Source organism: Echiichthys vipera, assembly GCF_963691815.1.
Source record: "Echiichthys vipera genome assembly, chromosome: 7".
NCBI classification, from domain to species: Eukaryota; Metazoa; Chordata; class Actinopteri; order Perciformes; family Trachinidae; genus Echiichthys; species Echiichthys vipera.
The window spans coordinates 12,120,222-12,144,501 of NC_139832.1; the positions used below are offsets into that span (position 1 = coordinate 12,120,222).

At 39.5% G+C, this 24,280-nt stretch overlaps 4 protein-coding genes across 5 annotated transcripts in view; 3 read left to right on the plus strand and 1 right to left on the minus strand.

The window, feature by feature from the left end:
* Positions 1–2,317: 2,317 nt before the first annotated feature.
* Positions 2,318–6,668, plus strand: ctsh (cathepsin H). Its single transcript, XM_083916569.1, has 12 exons — positions 2,318–2,414; positions 2,587–2,618; positions 2,822–2,927; positions 3,017–3,087; positions 3,802–3,906; positions 4,642–4,728; positions 4,832–4,887; positions 4,990–5,071; positions 5,157–5,225; positions 5,322–5,428; positions 6,221–6,346; positions 6,437–6,668. The coding sequence occupies exons 1-12, from the start codon at positions 2,348–2,350 to the stop codon at positions 6,504–6,506; spliced, it is 978 nt and encodes a 325-aa protein (XP_083772695.1). The 5' UTR covers positions 2,318–2,347; the 3' UTR covers positions 6,507–6,668.
* Positions 6,669–7,682: 1,014 nt separating this feature from the next.
* LOC310949089 (uncharacterized protein) lies at positions 7,683–9,988 on the plus strand (the record flags this gene model as incomplete). Its single annotated transcript, XM_083916423.1, has 3 exons — positions 7,683–7,777; positions 9,243–9,905; positions 9,979–9,988. 3 exons carry the CDS (start codon positions 7,683–7,685, stop codon positions 9,986–9,988), a joined length of 768 nt encoding a protein of 255 aa, XP_083772549.1.
* LOC310948778 (recQ-like DNA helicase BLM) lies at positions 9,949–17,819 on the plus strand. The gene is made up of 20 exons (XM_083916011.1): positions 9,949–10,045; positions 10,149–10,284; positions 11,180–11,283; positions 11,384–11,498; positions 11,598–12,247; positions 12,639–12,815; positions 12,911–13,029; positions 13,110–13,223; positions 13,344–13,442; positions 13,533–13,681; positions 13,776–13,882; positions 14,221–14,381; positions 15,054–15,249; positions 15,408–15,598; positions 15,692–15,836; positions 15,977–16,176; positions 16,699–16,894; positions 17,003–17,125; positions 17,220–17,421; positions 17,554–17,819. The coding sequence occupies exons 1-20, from the start codon at positions 10,039–10,041 to the stop codon at positions 17,741–17,743; spliced, it is 3,381 nt and encodes a 1,126-aa protein (XP_083772137.1). The 5' UTR covers positions 9,949–10,038; the 3' UTR covers positions 17,744–17,819.
* Positions 17,820–18,088: 269 nt separating this feature from the next.
* The window catches only part of frmd5a (FERM domain containing 5a), a gene marked incomplete at its 5' end in the record, with an annotated part of 56,277 nt that continues 50,085 nt past the window's right edge, over positions 18,089–24,280 (minus strand). For both annotated transcript variants that reach the window (XM_083916633.1, XM_083916632.1), the window contains one exon: positions 18,089–23,223. In XM_083916633.1, the coding sequence (XP_083772759.1) occupies positions 22,637–23,223 (587 nt within the window). In that variant the 3' untranslated portion in view covers positions 18,089–22,636. The remainder of the gene's footprint in view (positions 23,224–24,280) is intronic.

A 24,280-nucleotide genomic window follows, 5' to 3' on the forward strand; every position in this document is an offset into this window, starting at 1 on the left:
AAAAAAAAAATCAAATGCGGTGAAAATGTTGTACCTTCAGGTTCAGCGATACTTGTGTAGAGTACAAGGTTGTTGCTCTTCTGTAATTAAAAGACAATCTGTCCTTTTTGCTGTTCCAGTGATTGTGGAACGTGACTGTATATCACTCTGTTATATGCATTGCTGTTTAAAACTATGATAAAAATGTATGTGAATGACCTCTGCCTGCAGCATTCAAACACTATTTTTGTAGTAGTATAAGAGAGAGTGAACCGCTCTTTATATGAACATGGGAAAGTATTTTGTACTTTGTTGTTAATTCACCTCACTGAGATGTGTTGTACATTTTGTACATGCAACCCTGCATATTTCTCAATGTGGAACAGTGTAATCCTTTCAAAAAAGAAAAAAAAAGTTGTAACTCAAGCTTCAAAACAAAACGCTACAACAGTGTGATCCTGACCATGACTTAGAGGTAGGAGACAACTTCAAAGTGTTTTGCATTTATACTGTAATCCTGTCTATAACCATTTCTGTTAGCAGGAATATAGTAACGTAGTGCTTATTCTGTGAATATTTGTATGTATTTTTACTATGTATGTACAGTACACTTTTGAAGCTCATGTGGCAGGCATGCAACACCTTCACAGGCAGAATAATACTATATAATTATACTGTATACACTTATACACGCACATACTCTTATAAGGTATATAAACAAATAAACATTTTGCTGTTAGCAATACCCAGTGGTATGAAAATTATCTTTCAACCCTCATGTTTCCACACCTTCAGAAATATTCCCAGTTTTGTAAGAAAAAAAAATGAAAAGACAACACAAGAAGATATATGATGATTATAATAACAACAACGAATAAACAAAAATATGTTTCCCAGTTACCTCTTGCTAATAAATCCATTTTATATCAGGGGCATTTTGTCTCAAGTGTTTTTGTAGATCATCTATCAGTTGACATCATGCTCGCTCAGAATGAAATAAAATATAATCTGAAAGTATTCAACATCACCGGCATCTCTCTGTCCTATAAGTCATGATGCAGCCTACAGTGGACATCTTAAAGAAATAAAAACTTACTTTTAATTCACAGTTTTCACAAATGCATAAGCTGAGATACAATGTATTAAAATACATTATGTTGGACACAGTTTGGGCCAATGCTGAAACAGAAGTTATCATCAGGGTATAATGTGTCACAGAGTTTCACAATAAAGTGAAAATAACTTAATTTTAGTTTTGGATGAAGCAATTTGTAATTGTTAATCCATCTATATTAATATATTTTGTGTTTTATTGTAAATTTAGTTGGCTGGATTAACCTGCCCAGGACAGACACGTTGGAATATGCAGGAATCCTACTTGACCCCTGGTTTTCTTTGTGTCAGTTACTTGAAGGCAGTTTGATTAAATACAACTCTATTTATGAATATGTGACCACAACATAAACTAAACTTAAAACTACATTTTCGACACTCTTCATAACAAGCAGAGCCAGCCTCAGCTGATTTTGTACTTGCGTGGTAGGCTTACATGTTCCAAAATAAACATGCAGTTAATCAAATTGAATGCAACATAAAAACAAACAGAGAGTCAAACTGGGGTCTGTTGCCTGCTTCGTCCAGTTAGTAATCGTGGTGTTTTACAACTTGGTAGGACATGGTGCTTAGATATGTTCTATATCCTATAATACAAAACAGTATTAGACCACCCAAACATATCTGTACATATCATGTCCTTATTTTTCTATTTCAAAATTCAACATCTTAATAAAATAAGGGATCTCTTTTAACCTTGGTAACATGTCTTTATGGTGTTGTGTTTAAATGCAATGCATGTCAGGAGCAAAATGAGCAGCTACAGATGAGCATTTCTGCGTTGAATCTGCAGTGTGTACCAATGACAGTCCCTAAATTCTGGATTCAGACAGCCATACATCACATACATAAAGAACCAATCCCGTCAACAACAGCAAAACGGCATTTTCCCACTGAGGGTGTGACAAATAATAACATTAAAATATAAAATGCTCACCTGCGGATATTTGTACTGCTGTTGTGCTCAGCATGTTGCTCAGTCCATTGCTTTTATTGTGAAAGGAAATACTGAAGGAGTGGAGCTGGTATGTGCTGCTGTTGTTAGAAAAAAAGCATTGCTCATAATGTGAATTATTAAGTAAAGGCCCTGACTATGACAGCAGCGGTTAGGGTTAGAGTCACTCACTTATTTATTTTTGTCAGTAGGGGAATTTGAGCGCGCACCAATTCGCCACGTGACTCCTCATCTGCTTCACTTCAGTGTCGCTCGCTGCCTCTGGTGTCACACCGACTGAAGCTTTAACAAGTGATCACGATGATGATCACTTTGCTTTTGTTTGCTTTGCTGTCGGCAGACTCAGCCTTTCACCTGTCTGAACAAGGTAAGCTGCTGCGACCCTCGGTTTTGTAGAGTCGCCTAAACTTTTGATTTAAATTGTATTATGTGTGTTAACCCTAGCTTTCACTTTCATAATCCACATTGCCATAATCAATTGGTCCTTACTGTTTAATTATCTGTATTACGCACACTTTGACTATATGAATTGTTTTCAGATGAGATTCACTTCAAGTCATGGATGGCACAGGTAGGTTATACTCGATCGATCAGTCATACCTGTGTAACAGATGTGTACAGTATGGTTATGAGGAAGTTACCTGCAATGAAAAATCACTGTAACACTGTTACTCAACAAGTGTGATGCTCAATTGTGAGCTCCATGATTACAACCTTTAATTCGATCGCTACTCATATATACCCACCTTAATAAATATATTTCTCCCTGTACAGCACAACAGAGTGTACAGTATGCAGGAGTACTATGAGAGACTTCAGATATTCACTGAGAACAAGAAGCAGGTTGACAAACACAATGAAGGAAATCACACGTTCACAAGTAGGAACAACTTGTTGTGGCATTTACTATATTTTTCACATGGTTCACGATTAAAAATATGTTGAGCTTTGTTTCATTTCTTCATGCAGTGGGGCTGAACCAGTTCTCGGACATGACTTTTGGTGAATTTCAAAAGTCTTTCCTCTGGTCTGAGCCACAGGTAATGGCATCCATACAGGAGAGATGATTCTGGTTCTGTTCTGCTTAATGATGCTGCTGTAGGCCTAGTCTGCAGGGGGATAATCCTGTATCTGATTCTCTGAGCTTTTATCCTGTCCGTCTGTATCATTCATGTCTCATCAATGCATGTAACTAATTCAACTCCATGTTTCCCACCATAATTATTATCGTTGCCATGTTCGGTCACTCTTGCTGTGTCTGTTTCTTGCTGTTCTGCTGTATTAACTGCCATAACTTGTACGTCATATTCACATTGCTTTAGCTATCACTATAGCCACTCTTACTTCTGTGGTTGCTTGCATCTCTGGAAGTGTCTGTCTGTCCGTCTTTGTCTCTCTCTGTCCATCTGTCTGTCATTTCTCTCTTTCTCTTTTCTTTTCTTCCTCCCCAACCAGTCAAGACAGATGGTCCTCCCCAGAGCTGGGTCTGTCCGGCGTTCCTGCCTGTTATAGGGAAGGTTTTCGTTGCCACAGTACTCAATGGGGGAATTTTTGGGTCTATGTAAATCATAAATAAGTCATAGAGTGTGGTCTATACCTACTCTGTAAAGTGTCCTGAGATAACTTTTGTTATTATTTGGGACTATAAATAAAATTGAATTCAAATAGTTTAGTTAGTTAAGTTTACAAAAATGTTTTAATTGTTTGTTGCTGTTTCTTTAACAGTACTTTATTTTGCATACTGCATTTTACAGAACTGCTCTGCTACCAAGGGGAACTACTTGAGCAGCCACGGACCACGTCCAGACTCCATTGACTGGAGAAAGAAAGGAAATTATGTGACGGATCTGAAGAACCAGGTAAAGTTTAATCGCACTTATGTCACTCTCACACACACACACTCACACACACACACACACACACACACACACACACACACACACACACTAACACACACACACACACACACACACACACACACACACACAAACACACACACACACACACACACACACACACACACACACACACACACACACACACTATATTTTAAGTTATTGATCTTAAAGGTTACAGTACATAGTTGCTGTGTAAAAGCAGATTAAAAGAGTTTCTGATGATAAGTGTTAACTCCAAATATAACTGTTGATAAGATTAGGGGGAGACACAATAGCGGTGTCCCAAATACATATTACAGTAGGACCGTTGGAAAAGTGACAGAATAAAGTATACTCAAAACAGTCTTTATGCAGAAAACACCTTTTGATTGTAATGTAGTGCACAAAGGAAACGGAGGAGATTAAATCTAGTAGACTCATTTAAAAAACAGCGTACTATAAAGATTATAGAACATACTGTATACAGTTAGTATGCTCTATGCAGAAGGGACAATTTATGACATGTTGAATACAGCCGTAACTAAGAACGTTAATTACTTGCTTGTTGCTGGACCTGGGCGTTCGTTAACGTTATTAGTTGCACCTGTGCTTTTCCTGCTGTGACATGTCAACATGTGTTCTGTGAAAAAGCTCTATGAATCTGATTCATTCCATAAATCAAATGTCTTATTGTTTCCCCCTTTTTTTCAACCAAAGGGATCTTGTGGAAGCTGTTGGACTTTTTCCACAACAGGCTGTCTGGAGTCTGTTACAGCCATCAGCACTGGGAAGCTCGTACCTCTGGTGACTTTCTTTCACTTCTCTATCTGTAAAAACTGCTGCTCTTGTATATAAAAAGGGTCAAGCGTATCTACTGTAATGTTTGACTAATTTCTATATTAATTAGTCAGAACAACAGCTGGTGGACTGTGCCCAGGACTTCAACAACCACGGATGCAATGGGTGAGAGTCTAACATGTTTCCTTCCTCTTTTGATCATTTATATACACGTTGTGTGTATCACCCCACACTTTTTTTCTAATAAGATCTTAATTTGTCTTCTAGCGGCCTTCCCAGTCAAGCATTTGAATACATCATGTACAACAAGGGACTAATGACAGAGGAGGACTACCCATACACAGCTTTTGTAACTAAATAATTTGCCATTCTTCATTATAAACAAGAAAATCACTATAAAGTCAAATTTTTCACTTTTTTTTTTGTTAAAACAGGAAGATTCTTGTGTGTATAAACCAGAACTAGCAGCCGCTTTTGTGAAGGAGGTGGTAAACATAACTGCGGTGAGTGAAAATCAGAGTCGTTCTACAAGATGGATGTCTTAAAGGAACAGTCTGTCAACCCGGTCAGTGTGAGTGATGAGATATTTTCTGTTACAGTACGATGAGATGGAGATGATGGATGCAGTCGGCACACGCAATCCTGTCAGCTTTGCCTTTGAGGTCACCTCTGACTTCATGCAGTACTCCCAGGGCGTGTACACCAGGTGGGCAGAAGTCACAGAAATATGTAAAAAATGTATGCGCGGAAATTAATTTGTCTGTCAGTTTTCATGTTTTTTTCACAACTTCTAGATTGATATAATAATTTTTAGTTTGAGGAAAAAAACTGTCTCACCCAGTTTTCTAAGTTTTAATATAATAATATAGATCTTAGAAAATACCACTTTTACTTGAACCTTCAGGAATATTTTACAATTTTAAACCAACTCCCGCTGAGGCTGGGGAGAAACGTTTCTCTTTTATTAACTTCTGACGGATCTGATAACGCCTTGACTCACAGATCTATAAATTATATTACCTGTTTCTCCTTAAGTAACAATTTCCCACATTTTTCAGTACCTGAAGAAACGGATACCACTGTAAGAAAAAGCCAATTTTATTTCTTCAAGTATTGCAATTTAGACTCATGCACAAACACATAAAGTGTGCGCCCAGTTACTTGGACAACATTAGTCGAGTTTTATTAGGATGAAATATAACCAAATGTCCTGCAATCGAGTTAAAAATGAAACCAAATAAGAGTGATGAGGCCAAATGAAATGAAGCCAAATTTACCTCAACTGTTACTGTCACATAAATAAGGACTGGGAAATCCTGTCTGGTAAATATATATTTTCTAAAAACATTTTGTGCGTACACTGCGCTAAAAGCACCCATAGAGGTCTTTTATGTCAGTAAAGTTGTTAGACAAAAAAGTGGCTTAGTTCCTCATTCTTTATCAAAACAGTCATGTGTATAAAGTTGGATCTAACCCACTTCCTTATTGCTCCTTTCAGCACTGAATGCCACAAGACTACAGACAAGGTGAACCATGCTGTGTTAGCCGTCGGGTATGGACAGGAGAGTGGCACCCCTTACTGGATAGTAAAAAACTCATGGGGGTCCGGCTGGGGAATTGGCGGGTAAGTCTTCTATTTAATCCCATAAAGGACAATAAAAAAATAAATGTATACCAACCAGGGGGAAATAATAATAATATTCTCCACTTACAGATATTTCCTCATTGAGCGTGGGAAGAACATGTGTGGACTCGCTGCCTGCTCATCTTTCCCAGTGGTGTGATTTCTGCATTATAGCAAACTACAAAAGGGTTGAAAAGGGAGCAGAGTCCTTTTAAAAAAAAATACAGAGTCATTTTTTATAATCAGTCGCTAACTGTTCTTCCATGTACAGTGGGCTTTTGCGCAACAGAATTAATATTTCCTTACAGCAGTGAAGCACTAAGATGGATCAAGTCATATCAAGATTAATCAATAAAATGATCACTTAAGTAACAATCATTCACAAATAAAATACATTTAATATATTCTGTTTGTTTGAGTCTTTTATCTCAATGCATTGCATCCGTCTTCACAATGCCCAAATAAGGGGGTTGGCTAATTGTTTTATACCTCTGTTACAGGTAAGATTTTAATTTTACTGCAAACATAAAATGCAATTTCTACTAAACCTCTAATTAAGGTTAAAACCATTGCATCAAGAATAGGTGATATTAGTAAATACAGTGGATGTGCCCTGCCTACAGTCATTTTGTAGTTCAAAGGCCTTAAATACTTTCATTTTATTTATTTATTGAAATAACTAAAGTCATAAGAAAATCTTATGACATGACTATGAAAATCTCATTCATTTAATGTAAAGGACATGTGTTTTCTCTTTGGAGGAAGTTTGTTTTTGTTTGTGAGCCTGTTGAAAAATGTTTTCACTTGAAATTACTGCTGGAGCCATACAAAAATATTGGATTATTCATTTAATTTTTAAATAAAATACGGTACTCTGTGTTAGGTCTTGGTTCAATAGGTTATATGCAATCATTTTAATTTGTTTTAATAAACATTGAACCAGTCCGGCCCTCGGCTTGTAGCAAATTTGTTTATTTGGCCCTCTCATGTATTTGACTTTGACATCCCTGGTTTAGATGGTCCGCATAAGACTGCATTTCCCAGAATCCTCATTTCCTGCTCGATCTCGGCCAATAAGGAGTCAGTTTGTTGAATGCGCGCAAAGTCTGGTCTCTGTTGTGTCTCCCTTCACCTGGAGAGAGTAAACGTAGCAGTACAACAGTAGGAACAAACTGCGTACGTTTAATGAACTTCAGCGAATTACAACCCAGCGGTGAGACACAGTCCGCGCGAGCCTCCGGTCAGTTGTCTCATCTCGTGTCTCGAGCAATGTTGCAGAAACTCTGACTGCTAACGTAGCTAACACTGGCTAGCTCAGCCTCCAGCTGAACCAAATATGTCCAGTCTTCCACAAAATAACTTGAAGGAGCAGCTGGCGAGACACAGCAATGCTGCTCAGAGCAAGTTGTCACTGACGAAACCCAAACCGGGGTAAGTACCGCGAGCTCACTACAGCAGGTACATGACCCGAGCTACGTAACAGTTAACCGTCATCTGGTAAACACTTCACTGTTATCATCACAACAGAAATACGTTACCTGTATTAGAAATAACCTACTGTGCAAAGAACACTGTTTACAGTCGGCCTCATGCACCAGGAACTGACGTTTCACAGCTCGTTCATTCATGCAGTGAAAACATTTAATATGAGCTAACACTCGTGGGCGGTCCTAGAGCTGGGGTCTTCAATGTTTTAGGCCCCTTAGCTGAAAGAGATGAAGCAGGGGCCCCTACTACAAGTATTGTATTAAACTGAGTTGTAGGGATCGACCGATAGGGATTTTTTAGGGCTACTTTTTCTCCCTAAATTTACATCATAAAAATGACACAATGATGATATCAAGTGTTACAAGTCTAATTTATTTTAAAAAAAGAACCTTTATTGAACTTAAGGACCCTGAAGGTGTCTCCAGCAACACGAAGCTGCCTGTGGACGCCTGTCTGTCAATACTGCCGGGAAAAAAACAACGGCGATCGCAGCAGCCTGCTTCAGTTGATACCAATACACCTAAAAAACGCAAATATCGTCCGATAATATCGGCCTATCACTACTGTGTTGCATATTAAACTGGGCCTAACAGCTAGGGTGGCCTAAAGCCTATAACACAGCTTCTTATGTTGCATACAATACGATGTTACAACGATCATTATTAACATATTCATATAGTTATACATTGTATGTTAATGTTAAACATACATTTAAAAGGCACATTGAATCCTTCAGCTCAGTTGTATCTGTGCATGGCTACCGTGCATTTAAGCCGGCACGCCTATCATCAAAGTTGTGTAAATGTTCACAAATGTATCTTTGCTACTAATTTGTTGCCATAACGTCAATGTATATTTTTTTAGACATCACAACATTAGAAAGAATATCAAACAATTTGGGGGACCCTTTGCAGTAACTCTGAGGACCCCCCTGTAGGTCCCGGATCACCTGTTGAAGACCTCTGTCCTAGAGACTTGATTGATTTACTGTGTGTGAATTAAGCACTTTTGTGTCCAGAAATGCTGCACTATAGAGTCAGTCCAATAATAGTCATTTCATTTTCTCTTATTGACTAATGGTTTAAGTCTTTGCTGCAGCACACAATAAGTATCTAACAACTTTAAAGCAAATCAATAATGAATTGGCTCTAATCACTCGTAACAACTCATCTGACTTCCTGTGGCTGTAGCTGCCTCAACTGCTGTGCAGCTGGTACGTGCCTGGACACTCATATTGTGCATGTGTTGATGCTAAAACCAAGCCAGTTAATACCATTAGCTGTTGTGTTTATCCTGCAGTTAGATACAAAGAGGCAAAAATGCAATTAGACTTTCCTCCGAAACAATCCCATCTCAAGTTGAATGAGAATTACACCCTTCTTAACTGTCACATTATGCTTTTTTTCAGGGCCTTTTCTTTCAAAAAGAAGTCCTCATCAGGTACAACCAAGGTGGAAGTCCCGACCAAGGTAATCAGCCCTAATGTTTTGGCATACAGGAATGTCAATGTTCCTAAAAACAGTTTGGTGACTAAATCTCCTTTGACATTTTCAAACAAGCTTGAGAGACCTCAAAAATCCAAAATCAACAACTTCTTCCCTGTAAGTTCAAAAGGCAAGTTGGACTCCACCAGCCCAGCAGGTAACTGTGCTCCTGCAGCAGCACCTGCTAATAAGGCAACGTCAGCTGCAACTAAATCTGACAACCGGTCAACTAGTGGCATCGGAGGCAATTCCACAAGCCTGGATGCATCTTTTGGATTCCCATTGGATGACTGGGATGATTTTGATGACTTTGAAACTCCTGTCAAAGCAAAGAATGACTCATTCAGTTCAGAGATATCTGGGAAAAACACCAATCCAGTCTCAACTTTTAGTGAAGAAAAAACACAATTCACAGGGAAACCTAACCATGATGCCTCTCTTATGACACCAGAGTTAAGCAACAGTTTGGCAAACAAGACTGGTCTTTCTAGTAGCGAACAATCTTGTATGGAAACTGATAAAGTGGAGCACAGTGTCTACGAAGCTGCAGTTTCACCAGGACCTAGTTTGAAACAGGACACAGAAGAGTGCGAACTTGAGGATTCTCCAGTTAGAAAAACCAGAAGACGTCCTCCTGCTCATTCTCTTGCTCATTTTAAGTCTGTCTTAAGTGACAGTGAAGAAGAAGAAGAAGATGCTGTGTTTGAGCCTTTTAAAGGAATGGCAGGTAACCAGATTTTTCTTTTGTACATTTGTATTTTATCTGTACATTGTGGGGCAGATATGGGTCTCAAAAACATTGAATTACACAACTGCTTTTTGCCTTTTAGACGACAAGAAAGAATGGATGGACCCAAAGGTAATACAGCTCGCTGACAACTCAGAGCCTGAAGATGATCTTGATTACATTCCCCCGTCTCCGATCCCTGATGAGATATCTCATACTACTTCTGCATTGGAAGCCAGGTCCGTTTGTTCAAATTATTTATTTCACCACTACAAATTCCTGTGTATACATGGTAGAGAATAAGATGGCCCTTAAAATATACATGTATCTACTGTAGTCTAATCACAGTTAATGAGTTGTACTGTTTAAGGAGTACTCTACTGATTCATCATTGCACTCCGATAACATTGTTGGACTGATTTTCTTTTTGATGCAACAGAGATTTCATCTTTTTGTATTCAACACATTCTTCCCTGTGACTTTTTTGTTATCAATACTAATTTGAAGAAAAGTTATCAGTTGAGATACCCATGATACAAAAACATTACTTCTGATAGTACAGTGACTGATTATAGTGGGTGCATTTTTCCTGCCAAGAGTTCACACTATTTGTATTACTGTAGTAGTTATCCCAAGTGCATATACGTTTTTGACCTGGATATTTGACAGGTTTGACCTAAAACATAATTTAAAAAAGGAAACAGTTTGGACTGTATGGAATAGTTGGAAGCTTTTTCCATTATCTTAAAAATATTCTGCCTCAGTCAATATTTGTTAGCTCTTTTTCACTGTGATCACAATTCTCTTACTTGCCACACCCAAAGGGAAGCGCATGAATTAACGTGGTGATCTAACCGTACCATAAATTACATTTATATTACCACAATAACAAAAAAATCTATTTCCGTTCTATCACCATCACAGTAAATGACTTCAGTCATTACACAAAGAAAAGATCATATGATGTATCTAAATTCACTTGGCGCTCCATCATCTTTTTCAAGGGATATTACATAACTAAATACGTTAATGGTCATTCAAAGCTTCTTTCGAAAACCTTAATAGAAGCTTTAAATGTTAAAAAATGGGTACGGCCCTGGAAACGAGACATAATTTTTCTTTTATTTCAAACAGATCTAAATCAGCCGATGCTGAAAGCAGAGCCAGACCGGTGCAGTCAAAGGGACCAGTTGAGGCACTACATGAACCCTCTGATCACCAGTCAAAAGACAAGACAAGTGGGTGTTGCGCCTTTTTCTGATTTGTCCAGATAAAATAACGGCTCTGTTCTTTGTTCCTGTTCACTAAATGTGTTTCTTTCTTCTGTGCACGTCACAGATGAGCAACTCTTGAGTCTTATGCAGTCCATTTGTTCACTGGTCGATTCCATCCCTGAACATGAACTAATAGCTCTGTCCTGTGGAGATGAGCTTTTGCTGAAGAGAGCTCAAAGGTGTGTACATTTACGTTTAAGTGGAAAACAGCTTTGTTAATATTGATGGTATTTAATGATGTCTCAGTATGATTGCAATCACCTTCCTTTCTCCTGCAGGAAGAGGATTCTTGCAACCGGTGGTGGCGGTTTAATGAGGATGCAGCAGCCAGACAGCACTGTGATTTCTGAACCCAGCGTTAAAGAAAAATCTTCTTTTAGCTTTGATACGTCTAATGTTATGTCATCCAGAAGCTCTGTGCCTGTAGACTCCAAGAAGCCTCAGATCCGGAGATCTTCAGTCATCTCTGTGGACTATGACTCTGATCGCTCTGACAGTATTATAAGCATGACGCCCTTCAACAGTAAGAACAACGGGACAATTTATGTGAGAGATCAGAGTATGTGTGACTCTCCATTAACCAACAGCCTCTCAAGTCCATCATTTAATTTCTCTAAGAAAACAAGCACAGGCCTGGATGGTTCAGATCTCTTCTTCCCTCCCAAGAAGCCAGAGACTGTTGTTCAGAACAAATCTAATACCCCAGGAACCATTACAGCTGCAGAAGACATAGAACAAGATGACTTTTACATTGACGACTTTGACATAGATGACTTTAATGACTCATATGTCCCTGATTACTTTGAACCCCCAAACTCCAGCACCGTGACTACAACTGTGAAAGGGGGGGGACCAAGCAAGTCTTTGTGGGAGAAGAAACCAGCAACACCTGCTCCCACACCCAAGCCTCCGAAGATCTGCTCTCCTGGTAAGTCGGCACGGCACGGAAAAGTCTGGGCTTGTCAAATGTCTCAGAAGAAAATCGAAGAAAGTCTTAGTTGCTCCTAGATTCACAGAACAAGTCCTACTTTTAGGCTGTAAATGTCTCCCAACGAAGGGTTTTATAACCAATTGGCATTATTTAAACAAACTGACATTTAAAGGGTTAAAAATCTGAAAATGAATGAAATGTTTGGTACTTATGACAGTGATCAAGACTGTTGTTGGTTAAATTATTTAATTAAGTGAGTCTAGGGCAGTTTAAGGTTTAATTGAATTAAATAGTAAAAGGATACATGCCTGATAAATGATAAATAAATGCCCTGAAAACGTTGCCGATGTGCATTTTACTAACTCGGTTTTAATGCTTTCCAATGCAGAACCCACCTTCAGAAACCCGGCCCATGATCGCTTCAGAGGGTTCAACTTTCCCCACTCACCGGAGATGATGAAGATTTTTCACAAGCGTTTTGGTCTTCATCAGTTCAGGTTTAATCAACTAGAAGCAATTAATGCAACAATTCTGGCAGAAGACACATTTGTCTTGATGCCCACAGGTCAGTAGTGATCAAAAGTTACAATCTTATCTTAGCCACTTGACAGTAGATTTAGAATGTCAACTGCAGTAAAAATGTAAATGATGCACTTTCAGGTGGGGGTAAAAGCCTGTGCTACCAGCTGCCTGCCTGTGTGTTACCAGGAGTCACTGTGGTCATCTCCCCACTTAAATCTCTCATTGTAGACCAGATCCAGAAACTCACTACATTGGATGTAAGTACATTTGCTCTTGTTGGTCAACTGGATCAGTAGACAGTATTACGCATAATATAATAAAATGTCCCACCTTTCAGATTCCAGCAACAAGTCTGTCCGGTACTATAAGTGACAGCGAAGCAGGGAGGATTTATATGCAGCTCTCTAGGAAAGATCCCATCATTAAACTTCTCTATGTCACTCCTGAAAAGGTGCGAAATGAAATGATTTACACTCTAAATGTTGAAATCTGTGGGTGCGTCTTTATTTGTTGTATATAAAGTTAATACTAATGATTTTTACGCAAGACTAATGCATTTTTTGTCCCCAAGGTGAGTGCAAGTAACAAGCTAATCTCCGCCCTGCATAACCTGTACGATCGAGGTCTTTTGGCCCGCTTTGTCATAGATGAGGCCCATTGTGTCAGTCAGGTGTGTTCCTCTGCTTTCTACACAATCTGCAGCATGATTTTCATTTTGCAACAGCCATTGTGAATCATCCTGCGACAATGAATCTTTCAGTGGGGTCACGACTTTCGTCCAGACTACAAGAGGTTGCATGAACTGCGTCAGAAGTTCCCCAACACACCAATGATGGCCCTGACAGCCACTGCCACCCCCCGTGTTCAGAAAGACATCCTCAACCAGCTGAATATGACTCGGCCGCAGGTGTACGTGCTCCATCTCAGCACTGGGCTCAGATTTTTAAGTTCTATTTTAATATTTTATTGACGGCTTCACATTTTAAATCCAATATATTTTCAGGTTCACAATGAGTTTCAACAGAACAAACCTGAAGTACGCTGTCCTTCCCAAGAAACCCAAAAAGGTTGATGAGGACTGCATCAGCTGGATCAAGAAGCACTACCCGTGTAACTAATTCAGTAGTACTTTTTCAGATCCTGGTTATTTTCAGAATACTGACGTAACTTTTTTTTAGATCAGACTCAAATTTATATGTAAACACATTCTGAGGTCTGTCATATCTGATTTACGTTTAAGGGAAAGTTATATAACACATATCAAATTCTTGAGCTTGTATCAGAAATAATTTAAAACAAATGTTTTTGTTATATGCTTAGTTGCGTTTGTAATACACGACAGAACAACTATGTTTTAAATCATCCCAGTGGGGAATACTTTATCAGTGATTACAAACCCCCTCTGACTTTGTCTTTTGTTTATTAATCTGCATCTCTGAATGTTGCAGGTGAATCTGGCATCGTGTACTGCCTGTCCCGTAATGACTGTGATGCCATGGCTGAGAGTCTGCAGAGAGCGCGGATATTAGCTCTGTCGTATCACGCAGGCCTGAGTGACGGTGACAGAGAATATGTGCAGACCAAGTGGATCAACCAGGACGGCTGCCAGGTGAGGTCACCATTCACTCACTGATATGATATGAAGATAAAGAATTGTTTGTACTGGATACAAAACAATGAGTATAAAGACGAAGGTAACATTTTGCAAACCAGTAGCCTTTTAAATGAATTAAGGATGTTAATAATTAACCGTTAACCGGCAATAAGAATTTTGATAGATTGATACTATCAATTAAAAAAAAATCTATACATCGTTAAGAAAATTATTTAAAGTTAATACGAGTTGTGGGTGCAACACATGAAACCACACCTGCCTTTTATTGGAGTGGCTTATTGAAGAGCTGCACTAGCAAACTGCATTTCTGTCAAATCTGTTTCAGCTGAGTGTCTGACTGACATACTTTGTTGCCCCTTAACTTTCTGTTGTGAGTGCCGTCCTGTGCCGGTCGCAAGATTCACAAACTAAGTAATAAAAAAAAGAGCTTATAACGCATCTTGCTAGTGCTGTATCAAGAGCTACATGACACATGGTGCCACTGTAACGATTGTTGTGGCTGTGCAGCCGAAGCTGGTCCACGGAGAGTATTGTCTGGGTCTTTTAACGGGTAATGATTGGTTAACGAGGGTCGAACAGTGGTCAAGTAAAGAAAGTCCAAATTAGCATCCCTGAAAGGAATTAAAGTGTGCGTTGTTCGTTTCACCATTTCCTAATGTCTGCCAGGTCATCTGTGCCACCATAGCCTTTGGCATGGGCATCGACAAGCCTGATGTGCGCTATGTGATCCACGCCAGTCTGCCAAAGTCAGTGGAGGGTTACTACCAGGAGTCTGGGAGAGCTGGCAGAGATGGAGAGATCTCACACTGTATTCTCTTCTACTCCTACTCCGATGTCCATCGCATCAAGAGGATTATCAGCAGTATGGACACAATTTTTGACCTTTCTTATTGCATAGACTTTCTACAGTATATAGCTGATGAAATTGTTCACACCTTTACTTTCCAAGTGACTAACTACCTGTATATATTAAGCAAGTAGATTAAGATGGCTCTTTCTTTTTTTTTTTTTAAATCACAGTGGACCGAGAAGGTTCCAAACACACCAAGGCAACTCATTTCGATAACCTCCACAGCATGGTTCACTTCTGTGAGAACATGATGGAGTGCAGAAGAATTCAGCTGCTTGCATACTTTGGGGAGATGAAGTTCAACAAAGGCTTCTGTAAGGAGCATGCAGACGTCAGCTGTGACAACTGTGCCAAACCCAATGTAGGAATAATTTCTTTCTTTATTCATTACAAATTCAAAATTGACCTGGCTGTGTCTAATTGAGCAAAACTGTTTGAATATTCCCATGTGCAGCAGTACAAGATGAGAAATGTCACCGAAGACGTGAAGATGATTGTGAGGTTTGTCCAGGAGAACTGTGAGAAAGTTGGAGGAAGGTTTGGCAAGACTGCTCAGCAGAACAGACTGACACTGAATATGTTGGTGGATATCTTTGTAGGTAAAGTACCTGCACATGCTTGCAAGAACAAGGGGTTTTGTAACTGTGAATCCTGCATGATGTCTCGTATTGATGTGTTCATATTCCACGTTTGAAGAACTGTCAGTGGTCTGATGTGGGGGATTCTTTCCTTCTGTCAGGATCTAAATCTGCCAAGGTACAGACAGGAATGTTTGGGATGGGAGGAGCCTACTCTAGGCACAATGCTGACCGTCTCTTCAAAAAACTGGTTCTGGACAACATCCTGGTGGAGGATCTCCACATCACTTACAACGGCCAAGCTGTGTCGTATATCTCTGCTGGACCCAAAGCCATGAACGTGCTCTCTGGACACATGCAGGTAACCTGACATACAGTGTATCGAGTGTACGGCAGCATGCGAGCTAGAGATGTAACATTTATTAAAGTGTAAAGTAACGATATAAATCAAAGCACTAACAAGTAGGGTAGGGAACCGACTTCTGTACTTTTAATGGTACTTTCGTTGGTGCCACGTTTCTGAGAGAGCATAAGTGCAAGCTTCTTTCTCCTCTGCAGAGCGGGGGTTCAGTTCTGACACACACACACAGTGTTGTTAGACTTTAAAAAGCTCCACACAGACAACGTTCACTTCAATTTAATTTAATAGTCTGCCGACAGAGGCCACCATGTGGTTACAATTCCTCTGAGATGCACAAAAAAACAGTGCAGGAGATTGATGGTTTGGTAGGGAGGGGATTTATTGTGTGTGGTGTGAAAAATGTTCGAAATGAAGTAAATGAGAGAAATAGGTTTGGAAATATACATTACAATACCGAATTCCAGGTATGGGTTCAAATAAGAACGGTACCCAACCCTACTAACCGACACTTCCTAATCACAGGTGGAGTTCTATGAGACGGAGAGCGCGTCTAGCATCAGGAAACACAAAGCTTCTGTGGCCAAGAACGTCTCCCAGAGAGAGGAGAAGGTTCAGGAGTGTCTGAAGGAGCTGACAGATCTCTGCAAGCAGCTGGGGAAAATGTTTGGCATTCACTATTACAACATTTTCTCCACTGCCACCTTGAAAAAGATAGCTGGTAATTCCTGAAAGAGTTTCCTCAAAGTCTGTCCTGTTTTTAAATTGCTCATGTGAAGCATTTTATAACTTGTCAGATATATATAACTTTTTCTTCTCACATGAACAGAGAAGCTTTCTTCTGACCCTGAAGTCCTCCTACAAATTGATGGCGTGACAGAAGACAAACTGGAGAAGTATGGAGCTGAAGTCATTCAGGTCTTACAGAAATACTCCGAGTGGCAGCTGCCTCGTAAGGGACCCGACCAAAGTGTTTGTATATTTCACCTCATTTCCATTTTGTTCTGCACATTGTGTTGCTAACCCTACATTGTCTGTCTCTGTAGAAGAGAAACAGACTGACTATGGAGGAGACGGGTGGATAGACACGGCACAAGGCCGCACATACAGAGATTCCGAGGACGAGACAGAGTCCTCTACCTACTTCCATAGTGAGCCTGCACAGGGACAGAAGAGGAAGAAAGCTCCATTCTTCAAATATTCCAAGAAGAGGAAAGCATATGGCAACACAAGTGCCAACTCTAAAGGGTCTGTAATGTGTTCATCTTATATTTTATCATAGCTGTAGCTGTTGTATTTATTCAACGATAAGCTTCACTTCATAGCTGAAACCCTATTTGTCCCCCGTCTTCTCTCTTGCTGGTGTTGTTGTGGATTCAGTCGTGGCTACAGCAGCAATAAATCGTGGTCATCGTCCAGCTCCAGAGGTGGATCAAAAGCTGGAGGCCGGGGGTCTAGGAGCACAGCGGGAGATGCATCAGCAGACAGAAGACCAGGCTTCCTGACCGTCCCCACCCCTCAAACCAACCAGCGACCCTTCTTAAAGCCGGCCTTTTCCCACTTGGGCTAGGGCCGTCTTCTGGAGCTGACTTTTTACGACGGCAAGCTACTTTAACTACAATGTTTCCTTTCTGATCCTGTTTATTGTAACTGCTGATATTGTATATTTACTGAATGTTCTGTACATATTGTCGTAAGATTTCATATTGACTGTTGTAAATTACTTTTTTGCTTAACATTTTGATGTAAATTCTATTTTTTTGTATTAAAGAAAAACATTCATAATTTCTTTTCTTTTGCTAGAAAATAGCAAGCTGTGTGCTGATTTTGTGTTGTACTACAAAGCCACAACGAGTCACATTACATTTTTATTCAATGTTTATTTCAAGTTTGAATAGTTTAATTTAATGGCACCAGTTACAAGGTACTATTGGAGAGAAACAATATTTTATACTGACTTGTACAGAAGGTTACCTACAGTACAAACATGGGTTCGGAATGGATCGGACTGTAGAACTGGATTTGGCACATGGATTTATATATCTATATATATACTTGTATATATAATGTAATTAAACAGCAATCTCCAATCCCAGGATAGAACTATGCAGACTACATAACACCACCAGACATGGATATGCATAAACACTCATTGACGTGTATGCACGGCTGCTTGAGGGTCTGCCTACTGGGAGCTGACAGAGAGGCGAAAAGCAGATCAAGATGTCTTCATGACTACTTTCACATATCAACCCCTTGGTTTCACATGCATCATACACAACGTGACAGGGATTTTGGTCAGGAATTAAACTTAGGGGGCCAACTGTATCAATCATTTGATGTTGATCATCTAAACTGGATAGTAATTTGTATTTGTCACAAAAACCTTTTTAAAAAAAACATTTAAAGGGCAGCCAAGACACTCTTTGAAACTTAAGTCCTGATTATGTCATTCATATATTGGATTTCAAGAAGTATTAAGATATCTGATGATTGCAGATATAGGTAGAGAAACACGGAGTAGACAGAATAACAAAAACCCCTCACAGTAAAGTTCAGTCCAGTACAAAAGTGCCACAAATTAAGACCTCAGAAATGACCCTAAACATCCCTTTTGACACCATTTTAATAAATATAATAAAGTTTCTCAAACCAGGATTTGTTGCTTAGTTATTACATTATACCATGTGGGCGTTTCTGTTATTGAGTCCATCCCCTGTGTATTAAATTCAAATAAAACCTATACTTCATCTTCCAGTGCATCACGTTGTATTTGCGCGGCTGTAACATCAAGCTGCATTTCAGGGACGGACAGACTGTTTCTAATTTGTAAACCATGGATGACAATCGCACTCGTTCATCAAAAGTCACACATCTGGCCAAAAAGGCAGCCATCTTCCATGAAGTAAAAGAAGTGTAAAATATGTAAACATGACACAGCAACTGAAATGTGAACTGTCACAGGAAACCTGTAAAAAAAAAAACTAAGGTGAAGACTCTGGGCAGTCCAGAAGAACTGTTTTTCCCTCGTGGCCTGGGAGATTTAAGGATGTAGTAGTTTGTCATACAGCTGTTAGGGATGTTGTTTCTTTCGTTCTCCATTCGTCCATCTTTCTCACTTTGGTAAACTGCCAAGTTGGGATCCAGGCGCAGGGAACATCCGTCACTTAACAATGAAACGGCAAAGAAAACAGCAGAACAAACATCCACACAAGAGGACTCTAAGGGAAAATTCATTTTTATAAAATGTCAATGAATGCAACAGTAAGTAGGTGTCTCAGTGGTCACACCATCATTAAGAGTCAACACAACAGCCATTTGGTAAGTGGTTTTTCCAGAAACAGAGGACACATTTGACTTACTCATCGTTGATTTTCATACACAAGTTTGTAAATTACATCTTTTTGCTCTTACAGCTGATTATTGCTCCTTGAATAATGCTGCCTTTTTTTCTTTTTTTTTTAATGTTTCATGTTCAGAGAGACCACTGAAGCTACATAATGCTGATAAACGTATGAGAAACACCTCTGCAGACTGACCTTTAAAAGTTGTCCAGCTAACAACTCAGCCTGGCTTGACTTGTCGGTCATGTTGACCTTTATGTCAGTAAAGAAGTAATAAATATGAAGTATGAATGTACATATAAAAAAAAAAAAGCCAACCCCCCCACATTGCTCAACCGGTTAAGAAAAATGTGCTTCATCTTTGCATTTCTATTTACTGGATGTATCCAAGTTACAAATGATTAACTTTACATAAATGAGCTCCTACACTGTACGTAAGACAGGTTTCTTGCCAACGTAGCTCTAATGATTTGAGATTTCCTCTAGCATCGTGCTGCTCCCTCCACCACAGATAACTATGGAAGGATAATGAGCTACAAGAGTGGATCCAGCCACAACACCAAAGTGCATGCTACTCTGTTGTCAGGACTACACCGACATGCTCGGATTACACAGGAGCAAACAAAGAAGGTAGCACCATCAGGCCTTCAGTGGAGCAGCTGCAGGTGCTGGAGTCTGAAAAAAAAAAGCCACCCTGTGAGGCCATAAGAGTGCCTTCCATTACCAATTTATTTTCTAAAGAACCTCTCTCAAAGGCTTCTGATATCCCCAACTCTTCTCTACCTCTTTCTTTCTTTTTTTAAATCCTTCTCGCATATTGCAAAAGCAGTCCCTCCTTACTGTCTAAACCTTCTTCTCTACCGTCTTGAATCTCGTTTCCATTCAGGAGGTAGACACGCAATACAAAACAACAGATTTTACCCAGAATCCAGCAGCTGTGGCAGTTATTGCTTCCTGGAGCTGTGAGGCAGAAGAGCCTAGAGCCTGACCGACAACTCTAAGGGGAGATAGTATACACCAATATGGGCTTATCACAGATATATTGGTGTCTGCCTTTATGTTGGCCAGTATGAAAATTAAGGGACGGAAGTTATTGAAGATAATGCAGGAAAAAAAAGGGGCATGAGGTACCTCAGAAAATGTGTTGTATGTTGTCAAGCAGACTCCATTGTTACTTAAGAGGTTGTGTTTCCAGTCCTATTTGATTTTGTATTCTTAATTTATTAGTGACAAAATGTTTTGTTTAGGTCCGCAAATAACAATCATTTTCATTATTCTTTTTATTATATTCCTATTCTTTCAATTTATTCATTTCTCAGAACTCAAGGAATATTAAAAAACAGCTTTTCTTTAATCTGACAGTCTCAAATCCAAATATATTCAATTTAAAATGAAGTAACAGAGCAAATTATAAAACCGTCACATTAATGCCAATCGCTTAACTAATCATTTCAACTCTAGATTTGTTTTGTACTTTTTAAAAATGGATTTCAGAGTGAGGATGGGCCATGGGTTAAGAAACAAGTGACAAGATCCAGTATCGGTCAGGCTCGCAGTGATCTCTCCAAACTCTTCAAGTAAAATAATATATGGTAAAGTTATGAACGGTGAAAATGTGCTTTTGGATTATTTGGTATTTGTAATGGTATATTGACATCTCCAGATTTCATTCTGTACAAATACATGTTCATTAAAATTGCGCACACACTGAAGGCTGATTCACTGCTGGTGGTGATGAGAGGTGTGATCAGTGTCGAGTGGATCTGGATAAAAACCCTGTTTTTTAGTCCCCCACTTCCACGTTTCCATAAATGCTTCTGACCTTACTTGAAACACAGCGCTAAAAAAGGTATAATTTAATCTTCAATAACAAAATAACATTTCAGTTGTTAAAATATACATGGAAAACCTGTCAATATATATTAGGAAACAAACTAATTTGTACAAAAAAGTACATTATTATTCTTATTCTAATAATAATAATAATATAGTATGATACATAAACCTAAGAGCAAGGCTGAAATTGAAATCAAAATAAATCATAATCTCTTCATACAAAGAAATTATTGAAATTCATTGAATTTCAACTTGATGAAAAAAATGCAAATAAAATTAATTGGAGAAGGAACAACTGAACAAATGAGCACATTCAAAAGTACTTAATTCTTAAAACCATATGAACATTGCACATCTATCTAGACTATTATCTATTGGTGCCGGGAAATCCTTAATCTTTTCTGCATCTGACACTACTGGGTACACTATTGGTATGGTTTATTTGACTGTATCCCTATAACATGTTAGAAAACAACTGTGTTCTTCATCAGTTTACTTTGTACACCATTGTATACTAGAGTGTAATTGTGTCTTAAAACAATCCACAAAATTCAGTCATCAATAACTCAAAAAGGCATTTAGTAATCACCCTGTCTGCTCTGTTTCATGAACCTTCACTATTCTTCCCTTCAGATCGTTCTATTTTTCTGAACCTGCTGTTTGTTTAGTTGACTTCTGATGGGGATGAACCAATATCAAAAGATATGATACTACTTTGCCTCAAATATGCTTCCCAGCAGTAGGCCTATCAACTCTTCACACTTCCATCTTCATTTCAATGACCAATCCACATTGCTGTTTATCTCTTCTCCTTTTCGTATGCAAATACATGTTCAAAAGCAATAAATAATAAATGAAAGCAACGCTCATCCGTCGCAACAAAATCTTCCGTTCCAGTAAAAGGAACTATTTAGACATCTCCAGTTCTTTGATTTCAGTTTTAATTTTTTTCCTTTGTGTTATTTGAAAAAATAAAATACTTGAAATGAGTTGAAATTAAAAAAAAATATGCAAAAAAATGTCCTCTGGCTTTGTAGAAAAAAAAGAGAAGAAAATAAGCGAAGGAGGAGGTGGTTGGGTGGGTAGGGGGGTTAACTCAAAGTGGAGGAGGAGAGGAGAGATCCTGGCCCGGTGTTACCAGGAGTGGTCCAAGCTGTATGTCTGCAGGAGGAGGATGGGAGAAGCAGGATTCATGGTTGGGACGAGGCTGCCCTCCATCACTCCGGAGTCCTAACCGTCATCTCAGACCCCCGAACGGGCTTACGAACTCTACGACCTCACTCTCACTTGTTAATGAGCAACCCGCCCACCCAGCGGAGCTTGCAGGCAAACCACCGCCTGAGGGGACAAAAGTATTCGTAATGGAACTGCTCAAATTCGGGGGTCTGGCGGATATCACGTAAAAATGCAATGTCAAGGTCTGACTCGGTGAGGATGATGAGGAGGAGGAGCAAGACAAAGAGGAGTCCAATGGTCACAAGGAGCAAACGGAGGACACTTAAGACAAATTTATTCACCTGTTCCACCTCGCTGAGAGCCGAGTCCCCCCCTGCACCCTCCTGTGCGGATCTACCGTCCGCACCAAAATCACCCCCTTCCCCGCGCATTGGGGTGCCCGCTTCCGACTCCTTCTCCTCCTCGATGCTGCAGGGCGCCCCGTTGATCTGGCGTGAGACAGCCAGTTCCATGCTGTGCTCGGCCACCGGGGTGGGCAGGACGCTGTCGGACGGGCTGTAGGCCTCGTCCGAGATCACCGCAGTCCTCTCACTGGCGTCTGTGGCCTGGCTCCGGGATCTTGGCATGAAGCAATCTCCATGGGACACTGAACGCACCGGTGTAGAGTGGGCACTGTCACGCAACGACTCCAGACCTTATGGAGTGATTCAGGGAGGAAGAAGAGGAGGGAAACAGACAAGGGGAAAGGAACATTACACACATTTTACAGCATTCAAAATAATTACTGACATATTATGGCCATTCATAATCTACTGTATACGAGTGTGGTGTTCACTGACACAATATACTGTAGTTCTGCGCCTCAATACTGAGAGATCTATTCCGCCGTTTGTCCAGCAGAGGTCTGATACTGAGCACTGACACAGTCTCCAACCTGATAGCAGAAATCGGATCATGCTTTCCCCAGAGTGAGGAGCATTGTCATTGTACAGAATGCTTATCAGCTGACGTGATGCCTAATCATCATTTCTAATGGAAGAAATCATCATGTTCCACTTGCACTGGAAGAGTAGATCATACAACAACCACAGAGTGTACAAGTCCATTACGATAAAGTATTTTCACTTCAAACCAAGCCTGCTTCCTGATAGAATAGCAAACATCCTCTCTTTTTTTCTCTAAAAGCACTTTAAGAGACCTACTCTCTAAACAGACAAAGAGGCTATAGCACTGATCCCACTTTGGATATTAGATTTCTTGATATGTATCGGTTGTTTCAAAACCTGGATATTCGTAACAGCCTCATTGCCTGAAATACAAACCACAAGGCTCTTCCTTAAATTTAGGATATGTTTACATTATTTTAAAGTCTGTCCTAAAACAACACTGCCATGTTAATATTGACTATAAGAGGACATCCCTTTTCAATGCAGTTCCAATGTAAGAGATAAGGGATAAAATCAACAGTCCCTGCTTCAGTGCAAAAATGAATTGTTAACTTCTGCTGAAGTTATAACATTATAATTGATAGAGTCTTAGTTAGACAAGCCAAGTGAGTATTTTACAATGTTAGAGGGTTCTGAGTCCAAATTACAGGAGAAATGGCAGCGATCAAATATTGTTTCAATGCACACAAAAGCATGTGAGTGTCATCTAAGAAAATGCCTTAATGCCTATGGAAAACTTAGGATCAACCTGCGTGCATCAGCACCCAAATAGTCAAAGATTGTTCTTTATCTCATCTCATCTCA